This window comes from Amphimedon queenslandica, unplaced genomic scaffold, assembly GCF_000090795.2.
Source record: "Amphimedon queenslandica unplaced genomic scaffold, v1.1 AMPQUscaffold_12804, whole genome shotgun sequence".
Taxonomy (NCBI): domain Eukaryota; kingdom Metazoa; phylum Porifera; class Demospongiae; order Haplosclerida; family Niphatidae; genus Amphimedon; species Amphimedon queenslandica.
The window spans coordinates 16,379-27,378 of NW_003546960.1; the positions used below are offsets into that span (position 1 = coordinate 16,379).

The 11,000-nt window shown below is 33.4% G+C and overlaps 1 protein-coding gene across 1 annotated transcript in view; it reads right to left on the minus strand.

The window, feature by feature from the left end:
• The window catches only part of LOC100633528 (kalirin-like), a 22,332-nt gene extending 13,413 nt beyond the window's left edge, over positions 1-8,919 (minus strand). Inside the window, exons 1-25 of the mRNA XM_020002915.1 lie at positions 8,909-8,919; positions 8,316-8,788; positions 8,075-8,266; positions 7,847-8,029; positions 7,720-7,805; positions 4,767-4,923; positions 4,414-4,716; positions 4,072-4,242; positions 3,822-4,009; positions 3,714-3,780; positions 3,565-3,668; positions 3,316-3,385; positions 3,175-3,264; positions 3,041-3,133; positions 2,947-2,997; positions 2,830-2,907; positions 2,742-2,780; positions 2,551-2,697; positions 2,143-2,508; positions 1,736-2,008; positions 1,500-1,681; positions 1,372-1,444; positions 970-1,058; positions 863-929; positions 711-817 (exon numbers count right to left, since the gene is read on the minus strand). Coding sequence (XP_019858474.1) covers positions 711-817; positions 863-929; positions 970-1,058; positions 1,372-1,444; positions 1,500-1,681; positions 1,736-2,008; positions 2,143-2,508; positions 2,551-2,697; positions 2,742-2,780; positions 2,830-2,907; positions 2,947-2,997; positions 3,041-3,133; positions 3,175-3,264; positions 3,316-3,385; positions 3,565-3,668; positions 3,714-3,780; positions 3,822-4,009; positions 4,072-4,242; positions 4,414-4,716; positions 4,767-4,923; positions 7,720-7,805; positions 7,847-8,029; positions 8,075-8,266; positions 8,316-8,564 — 3,425 coding nt within the window. The 5' untranslated portion in view covers positions 8,565-8,788; positions 8,909-8,919. The remainder of the gene's footprint in view (positions 1-710; positions 818-862; positions 930-969; positions 1,059-1,371; positions 1,445-1,499; positions 1,682-1,735; positions 2,009-2,142; positions 2,509-2,550; positions 2,698-2,741; positions 2,781-2,829; positions 2,908-2,946; positions 2,998-3,040; positions 3,134-3,174; positions 3,265-3,315; positions 3,386-3,564; positions 3,669-3,713; positions 3,781-3,821; positions 4,010-4,071; positions 4,243-4,413; positions 4,717-4,766; positions 4,924-7,719; positions 7,806-7,846; positions 8,030-8,074; positions 8,267-8,315; positions 8,789-8,908) is intronic.
• Positions 8,920-11,000: the final 2,081 nt, after the last annotated feature.

The window sequence follows — 11,000 nt, forward strand, 5'->3', positions numbered from 1 at the left end:
CTATTGCAAGATCTTTCAAGAGATCAAGATCATGTATGAATGAAGATCTTGTATTGTTTGTAAGAATGCAAGATCCTGTAAATTAAAGATTTTGCATCATATTAAGATCTTGTAGGAATGTAAGATCCTTTATGATTGCAAATCATGCATGAGTTCATGATCTTGCACTTTTTGTGCTTCTTATAAAATCTTTTAATCTTGAAAATTATCCATGACCATGTAGCATGAAAGATCATGTGCGATCATGAATATTATATTTCAACAGCATCTTGAGTCATGCATAATATTGAAATATCTTGCAAGACACATGACGTCATAGAAAGTAAAGGACAACCCACGATAGCCCTTTCTGGAAATACAGTATATAAAAAAAGCAAATTTCGAATCTAATTAAAGTCAATAAACATCATACATTATTTATTATGAACGGGACAATTGATTCAAAACGGTTTAAGATGGCTGGAAAAGATGGCCGAAAAGTAGAAAACTGCAAAAATTAAAGCCACAAAATTGATTTTTGGATGGATCCACAATTTTTTGGGGCCACAAAAATTTTCTACTATACGGTACATGACTCAGCTACTCAATAATTAGAAAAAAGTGCAATGTACAAGTGCAATGCAACAAAGCATGGACATGTAATTTTAAATTCCCATGTTATTACATTTTGTTATCCATTGGTAAAAATCATTAAGTCCATTGCAACTTACTACTTGTGAAACTCATAAATATTAGAAACATTTCCAAAAATCATCTTTTCCTTTCCTTGGAGTGCTTCTGGAAGCGTAGGATTGGCAACAATATTGTGAATAAATCCCTATGAGACCGTGGCAAATGAAATTAAACTCATTCTTCAACTAACATCAACAAGCTTTTGAAGACTATTCACATACTCGACTTCAGTCTCATATAATTCAGCCATGATGTACCTGTAACTATTTTAATACTGACACAAAACAAATCACTAACTGAATTTTTTCTCTGGCCTTTTTAACTTGCTCATCTGTAGCATCAAGACCTGAGGTGTTGAAATTTTCATCGTCACCACTACTTAAACCCTACCAAATTGGCAAAGCAGCAATCAAATCAAACAAAATGTCATAGATTATTTGACAAACTATAATGATGCATATAATGGCAAGTGACAACTCTGCTGTATGTAACCACATGCTGAATAATATGCCAGAAGAACAAAATAATTTCCTTCAGCAAATATTTCGGTTCAAAACAAATGTTTTAAGGGACACAAAATTGCCATTAAAACATGGCACACAATTTTATTACTTTATTGATGAAATAGACAAGTTGCATAGGATTTTTTATGTATAATACTAAAAATCACAATTATGCAAATCACAAAAAGTAACAAACTTGATCACGATGACTAGTATGTTGCGTCCTGCTTGATCGCTTACGAACTACTCCTTTCCTCTTCAATTTTGAACTACATGTAATAAGTAGGTATTTTCTAAGTATACAATAAATCTTTATACATATACTTTATATCATCAGGTGTGATGCCCTGTCCTTTATGTGACAGCTTCATGGAAGAAACTGCTTCAATACTTTCATTTTTGTCTTTTTTTCCTACTTCAGTGCCTTCAAAAAAATCTACTTCTCCTGCTGACTGATCCGTTGACATTATACCACCAAGTGTAGCCTTCTTTAGAGCATTAATGACCTAATGCACAACAACAATTACATGTATGTAAAATAATTACGTAAATGATTCCACCTGATGACTTGCAAAATCCTTAGCACTTGATTCAGTATGCCTTCTTGACTGTATACTCCAATTTTCAGATGTCCCATGATCAACTGTAGCAACTACAGGTTCAAGCATTGATGAAGGAACCCATCCATGTTCAACCTGTCCTGTAATGCTGGTGGCTTGAACAAACCATCTTCCTGTATCTAACTGCTCCATTACTTCAATTATTTGGTTTTTCTTTAACAACAATCCATGTTGATCATTGTGTAATGGAATATAGTCATCTTTTACACGAAACTATACATAGCATAATACAATATTATTAGATATATGTTTTTAAAAACAATAGCACTACATATAACATACAGTATGTAGATGTAGTTTTCATGCAAACAATCACCAAACACATTTGTAAATAATGCAAAACTAACCCGTTTGTATGAAACTGGTGGAGAAGAATTTTGGACACTCTTTGACAGATCAATACGTGTTTTTGAGAATGGAGAACTTGGTCGACGTGGTAAATAAGGAGATGACTGAAGTGACAGGTCTTTAGCTAAAGCATCACTAGTACAGACAGCATTAGAACGCAAACGGTTCCCTGATATAGACAAACTTCGCAACTTGCTATCTTTTTCTTCAATGTGCTTTTGAATGGAGGACTTCATAAACCTTACCCAAGACTTCTTAACATCTATACTAGAACACTTTAAATGCATACGATGATCAACTGTGAAAAAAGCAAATTTCAATGGCTCTCCATCAATGTTTTCAATTATTTGAACACCAGAAGTGAGCTAAAAAGGAAATTATAATATTCTATAAAAACAATATTTTACCGGAATCTTAAACTTATATTCATATGAGAATTTTGCTTGCCCAAGGTCAATTTTTCTAGCAAAAACAACAGTATTTTCAAATAAAAACACGTGACGTTCCTTTTCAGTTGTAATTAACAAACGTGGCTCTGAAACTAATAATAAGCCCTATGTACAAAAAACTTAAAAATTAAATAATATATTTCAAATACTTGGTATAATAGTTCACCAAATTTATGCCATTTGAGTCCCTAAATTTCACAAAACATTCACAGTTACATAAGAAATAATGTACACTACCTCTTCACACTTTAAAAGACTTAAATGAATAGCATTATTAGTTTGAATAGGAATTTCCTCTACAGCTTTTACCGCAAGCTACAAAAAAATCTCAGCAATTTTTTAAAATAAACTTACTTGTAACAAATTAAAATCATGACCTAACAGTCTAGTGTACTTTAAGCAGTCCTAATGTAGTATATAGAAATAAAGTAAACAAATATTCAATTACTGCTAAGAGTAATGGATATCTAGTTATTCGCTGAATAGGTTTGATAAGCAATGAAGACAGAGGTACATCTGTTCCAAATAAACTTGAAACTCTCTACAAAAAATATAAAACCCATCACATTCAGAGTGACTAACTGTCAAATAACTTCGGTGTCCAGCTAACAAGTCTTCCGATTTTGTTTTATTTTGGCAATATGGAACATACAAGTCAGTCATAACTGCAGCCTTGAGCAAGAATATGTTGTTATATACCCACACAAAAAATTATACACTTACATTATCAATAAAAACTTGAGCCAATGACTCCAAGTCCTTCTCAGCACTTTGAATTTGCGGCCATAGTGTTCTGCAAAAAAAGATCGTTACTTTACACATTTGTTAGCATTATCGAAAGTTCTACCCAATTTTGTTGACAAACAATATTCCATTTTACCCAACACAACCAAGTCAAAAATACATGCAAAAACATGTACATGTATATCACAAAAAGCATAAAATCTGACAAATGCATACTAAGTTACTAACTCAATATGGAATTCAGCTATCCATTGTATATTTCCAAACACAATTGTTTCTTTTCCTTTTAGACTATCTGGTAAAAACTCTGAGACAAATCGTGGCTTATACGTCTAATATTAATATCTATAACATTATTTCTATAATTATTAATCAACCTCAACAATAAGTTTAAGATCTTGAACATATACTTCTTCAGTAGCAATTAGTTCTTCAATTACACGCCTGTTTTAAATATTGATAACTGAAATAAAAGGTTTTCTTACTTTTTTTGCTTCAACAATCTCATTTCTTTATCTTTTTCTTCTTCTATTTGGCATAGTTTCACATGTAACGAAGCTAGTTGTTCATCAATAAGACTAAATTCTTTTAGAGTTTGTTCAGTAACTTGATTTAAATGTGCGGTCACTTCACTCAAAACATTGCTATGCAAAAATCCACTGATTTCTTTAATCTAATGATGAACAATACAAAAATTGAGCGCAACATGTACATGTACAAATGTACTACAAATACCTTAGAAACACGATCTAACTGCTCTTCTTTTGTGACAGAAAGATAAATAGAAAGCTCATCTTTAAGGCCTTTTGCTTCAGTAGCAGTGTCACAAGAGCTCATTTTTTCATTAAGTGTCTGAACAAACTGCTCTGATTGTACACACCAATTATTTGCATTAAAAGAATTTTCCTAAAATGTATAAAACTATTACAGGAGAAATATAAAAAGTAAACAATTAGAGGGCATTTATAGAAATAACATTATTTATGTGGCACATACGAGGATTTAATTCACAAAAATAGTAACATTATAATCATTTTTGTAAAATTATTTAAAACACTAAAACTCCAATCAATGTACCTGAAATGACAGAGAAAGCTTTAAGTTAGATAAGCGAGTTTCAACATCAGTATTGAATTTGACCCACTGCTGCTCTAAGTGAGAACCAATGCTACGAATCCTATTTAAATCATAGTGACCAGACTTTTCAAAACCAGCAAGTCTTCTTTTGAGCTCTCCAATTTTTTCATGCATTGGAGAAACAATATTGAAGGAAAATGTTTCATGATCTTGCAATAGCTTCTGAACATCTTGTATTGAATCACCATAATCATTGCGGGTCTTTTTTAATGCTGAAGTAACCTCATCAAGCCATTTTAGCATCTGCAACAATAAACCAAACAATGGTACAATAATAACAATGAAATTTGTACTTTAGGGACTTCAGCTTCAAATTGAATTACATCTTTACTTTGATCAAGCCTTAGCAGACGGCTTTCACATAGACGATTTAGTCGTGACAAACGAGTTCCAATTTTGTGCACTATGCCATCAAAAATAGCTCGATTGAATTGGTGCGACCAAACAGAACTGAAACATAAAAATAGCAAAAATTAATACTCCAAACTTAATAAGTACAGTTTATAAGTGTCAATCGTCAATCTTTTTCCATAGATCAGTGTTAAATCAAGTAAACGTGAATAAATTTAATTTAGGATTCAAAAACCAACTTCAAAAAAGTAAACAAATTAAACTATGGCTTTATTTCTATAGCTGCACTGCAATGTACATGTAAATACTGGTTTTTGATTATGCTATCAAATATTTGCTTAAAAAAGGTAACAACAAAGGGTATACATGAAATGCGCTACTTTTACTGTACTACTAGACGGATCAGCCAAAGCAAGCAAAGCAACGTACATACAACAGATCTTGAGAAACTAACAATACTTATGGATGACCGTGCAAAGAGAGTTAAGAAGCTAAGAACTTGATGAATATAATTCTTGATAATCCCTGTAGCAATTTAATTGACCTTGGCTGTATCATTCAGCAAGCATCAAGAACACAGATAGAAGCAGTCACTGCAAAAAACGATATAGCTAGATAGGCAAATATAGCAATGCATAGTTTTTGGTTTTTCGCACCAAGTTAGTTCATGCTATGATGGACATTCACTTGATAAGAGTGACTTACATTAACGAAGAAAGTCATATATCTGCTATCTTAATATAGGCATCCACTATGCAACTTTGTTGCCAGTACCTTTGATGTGGTTGTGCAACATGTTGCATGAAGTTGAGTCTCTCTACTTCATGCAAAATGTTGCCCAACCACATCAAAGGTTTAACCACAAGTTTCAAGAAACAATGCTACATAGTAGATGCCCACCTTTAACCATCCTTGGTGCATTTGGACTGCAATACAGTTCTAGTCTTGCCAAATTCATTGAATTGCATGATAGCCACCAATGTGACTACATTCATAGGTTATGAAAAGTTAACATTTTTTATACAAATAACAAGGGGTGACGTATGTGTACAGACTAAAGGTGGGTACTTAATACAACACATTGCTAACATCACAATTGGAAGTGCTATATAAATAAATGGTAGTAGGCATCAAATTAAACAAATGGTAGTAGGCATCAAATGCACCAGAATAGAAATTTTTCTAGTCTGATGCATTGACCCATACTCTCATAGTACTTCCTATTAAGAAAAAAGCACATGCGTCATTAAAACACACCTATACATACATACTGGTGTTGTTGATGCTGGGCTCACTCAGGGTCACCCCAATTATAGTTTTGAAGGCAAACCCACAATATAGATAAATTTAAACAACATTAATTATAATTACATAAAAGTAAACAGTATGACTATCACAATCACAAATGAATACCGTATAGCACTTTAATTTTGCGGAGCTAATATTTCGCGGATTGATAAAAATCAATTTTTCGCAGAAATAATTTTTGCAGATTCGCAATGTTAGTGCCACACCTTTAATGGCAATTGAAATTTTAGCGGATCTTTAATTTCCCGGTTTCATGCTAACCGCAAAAATACCGAAAGTTTAGCTCCTCAAAAATAAAGCACTATACGGTATTCTAGTTTAGATTAATGATATTAAATACAATTTAATACAATGCAATTATTTACCATACTGTAGTTCGGCTTATATTGCAGCTGATAATATTCACAATTTTTTCCCACCACTAGCAAAGCCACCAGATGCTATTTTAATTGAAAATGGCACATTACTGAAGCACAGTACCCAAATGCAGTGTTCTTGAGTTGTCATTCTTCTTACTGTTACTAATCCTTCGACTCTTTGAAGCTGCTTTGGCCAGTTCTTTTCAGAAATACTCTACTCACTCTGTCTCACTATATCTTAGGACTCTCCACCCATTCTAGTTAGTATAGTGTTCAGTGACTTGGGTGTGGTTTATTATCATGACCGACCATAAATAATAGAGCATATAAAAGGGATTGAAAATGGTGCATGGGCGTAGCCCAACCTTCATTCATTTGTATTGTTACCAAGCAAACAGAGGCGGTTGGGATTTTGTCACTATTTTTGCGCTCCTTTTCCTCTTTCAGGAGCTATATTTAGCAAAGGACTGTTCTCATTTAAATGAAACTGATGCATCAAGAAGCCTGATGTTTCCTCTCAACACTACTGTTATATGTTGTACAGATGATGTTATAGTTTTAATGATACAGCCCATTTCTCCTCTTAAAATGCCATTTATTTCATTATTCTCCCTTTTCTCAAAACATGCTAAAGTAAAACTGGAAACCATTATAATCATATGAAAGACCCTTACACTTTCCAAAGTAATTATACACGTTAGAGTTAGATTCTATCAAGTATAACTTTGTTACAACAGCTAAAGTATACCAAAAATAGTCGATTTTGTTGTACCTATAACTGATTGCAACATAGCTTTACAGAGACAAAAACCTTGCTGTAGGTAGCTCTAACATTCTATGTGCAATAGGCTATAGATCATAAACAATCGTTGTCCTGGAGTGACACAAGTTTCCTTCAAAATCCTTGCAGCACAGCTTCATGAATGGAGGACATGATGGTTGTCATGTGGAATTCGAACCCAGAACTCCAGACTCAATGCACTCAGCTTAACAAGTTAGGCCATTTGGGACACTCTAAAGATTGGGAGACTTATATTGAGTAAAATATGCGTATCTATACTTGGAGATTCTTAGTGTCAGGCGTTTATTCAAGCCCGGCATTTATTTGAACATTTACGGTAATTGAAATTTTTTATTAGTTTTTATCACTGTGAATATTAGCAGCTGCCATTATAACCCTACCCATCGTAATACATGCATGCATGAATTATAGTTCATGTAGACTTACGTAGCACTATCTTGGCTTATTTTCTTAGGAGTAACAAGAATTCGAGTATTACTTTCAGTACACCAATTATCACTAGTTTCTAGTTCCTGAAAAAGAAATTCAATATAATTAATTACTGATTCATTACTTGTTCTGATCCCAAATAAATGTCAAGCAAGTGATTTGCTTGGCTTTTCACGACATTTACAGTTTCATGCAGAGAATCTTTGAGTTCTTTCAGAAAATCTTGCTGATACTGAATATCAGCTAAGCTTTGACCACATTCATGAGAAGAAAATTGTGCTTGACAGTGCTCCATAGTTGATAGTAGCTATTTAACATTTGAAATACAAGTTAATAAATAAAACAAACAAACTTTTTTATAATTTGTGAAGAATTCTATACTAAACTGTACAATTCTTTGTCGGTTCACAAAATTTTCTTTAACGAAACGGTTTTTGTCAATTAACGTTCGATTAAGAATTGTCATAGAAGATGACTGATAATGACCTTTACTCACACACTCAGATACAGCACTTGAAAACATTTCTATATCTTGTGATAAAATCTACAAATATTTTTTATAAATATATACATTATAATTTTGAAACATATACCATTAATTTCTGATTGCCATCTCTCAATTTTTCTTCCATTAAAGGAACTTCTTCAAAGTTCACGCACACTTTTAGAGATTGCACAGATAAAGAATTTAATTGGTTTAAAGATTTAATGAGGTTCCGAAAGCGATACTGTAACAAATAGTATTCTACACATTCTTCTAGATTAGAGATACGTTTTCTGAAACGCATCATCAATTGGTTCTTAATTTTAGACAAATGAATAACAGAATTATTAAGTTGCATATGAATCTCTTCAATATTAGTGCATCCCCAAATTTCTTGATCCAATTCATCAATATGTTTATTGATATCCTGACCACACACTGTTAAATTATCTATTTTCTCAAGTTCCAGAGAGTACTGACGCTTAAATTCATCACACTGCACTTGGGCATCCTCAAGATTATCAGCCAAACCAGTATTATCTACATTTTCCTGCAACCAGGTCTCCAAATTAGGCAAATACTAAAAATTAGATAATAAAATTGTTTAAATGTAATTATAATTTCATAGTTACATGTATATTATGCAATGGAGAAAAACATCAATGCAAGTGTACTAATATATGGCTGATAAATTTCGTGAGACATTAATTTCCTTTAAACTTGTGGTTCAGTTTAAACTACAAAGTTTAACCCCCTAATAACAGCACATACACAATTAATTAATGGGCCGTTCAGAGGTCTACTGCTTTCAAGCCAATGAAGGAGCCAGAGTCTTAGACTATTACTTCTTATCCCACTATAATCCATGTGCCAAAAAAAGAGTAGCAATAGTAAATCACACTTATTCTCATATTACCTTAAGCCAACTATTTTTAGCGTCTACTAAATTTAGTTATATTAGCAAGAGAGCTATAAACAGCTAAATTAAATAGACGCCAAAATTATTATAAATAGACGCAAAAATATTTATTATTCATTATAATGGTTATTATTGATAGTTAATTTAGCGGGTGTGGTCACAGTGATAAAATATGGTGGCTATGAAGTGGAAGTTTTTGCAGCAATTGATCAGTTACATCCACAAGGAGTGTTTAGATACAAAATTTTCATTAAAAGACTAACAAAGAACTGATTATGCTGCCTATATTCAAAGTATCCTCATTTTCAGTGTTCAATCTAGAGTGCGTTTTTAGCATCAAAAAACGCATAAAAAAGTATATTGACGCACAAATAACAAGTCAATGCATCCATTCTTAGTTAATAAATCAATTTAAATAGTAAAATTAATAACTAGCATGGGCGGACCAGTCAGGTGAGCCTGACCCTCACAAAGGAGGAGGGTCTGGACCAATCCAACACTCTTTTTGGTGTGCACTTTTATGGCTTGGGTAGGGCTGGGTGGGGCTCAATGCGGCTGAAAGATGATATAAATCAGTTCCCTCTCTATAGAATCAGTCATAAATTAGTAACGCGGTAGCATTATTACTAAGTAGGATTCACCCCAAAACAAAATGGCTGCCACAACTTTTGCAGCCTTGCTATACCAGGGAAACGAGCTCCTATGCTTACCATACTTCTTAGAGAGCCTTATCTTGGCTAGAGGACTCCATTGGTACGACCAGCGTGACTCTAAACCTTGTCTAAGAGGAAAGTCAAAAATCGGCGAACAGGCAGTTTTGTTCAGTCTACTTTTTCATCTTAGTCATCTTCTCCTGTCAATCTAGTTAATGGAGGGTATCATGGTCTTTGGTCAATGCTACAAGGCTAATTTTTACACCATTCTACTCCAACTATCCATGCGCAGGTCCACAACTTTTTAAATAACTCTAACAATAACATAAAGTTGCCCTCTCTCTATGACCCCCAGGCCAGCTTACCTTGTCCCGCCATTTTGTTAATTATAGAAACATGTCCTTCAAAATGTGGGTGTGGTCGCGCATGCTCAGATCTTACAAGGGAGCAATTTTTTTATTTAGCTTCGCTTGGATCAACTGCAATACTTAGTGGAGGTTCCAGGCTTCCAGTTCCAGCTCAGAGACAGTATTTAGTTTTGGATATCATTGTTTTATTATATGTGTTCAATAAATTGTATTAAAAAAACAAACAATAATATTATTTCATGTTATACAATGATCATGAACTTGCACTTTTGCAGAAACCGTGGCGTAGCTACATAGGGGCCTGTGGGGGCAAGTGCCCCTGCAACTAGGCAAGAGAATGAAAAGATACAAGTTATAGCTGACTGAGCTGACTCAATTGAGCTTGCTATATATACTGAATATTTTTGAGTATTCCTTTATTCATGCAGTGCCCCCACTGTGCCCTCATTCTTCATTTACTCTAGCCACACCACTGAACAAAAACAACAGTCAACAGGACAGGATTGGAGTGAACAGATAGGTACTGTGACTTCTTCTTGAACACTTGAAGCCTTATGTCAACTTGAGATTATTATTATGCCATACTTCATTAAACACTGATCAGTATAGAATTCCTTTAGCAAACTATTCCCCACAATAGCAATTGACACCATGATGTCACCATCTGAAAAAATTTTACAAATATTATAAAAAAATTAACACAAACAAGAACATAAAAATTTTAAAAAAATAAGATGAAGTAGGATTCTAGAGCAAATTTGTAAAAAAGTAACAGAAACAAGGACAAGTAGGATTCCAAACGACCAATGAAAATACGAAATAAAAATCCTACTCTCATGACGCAAATTCTACTC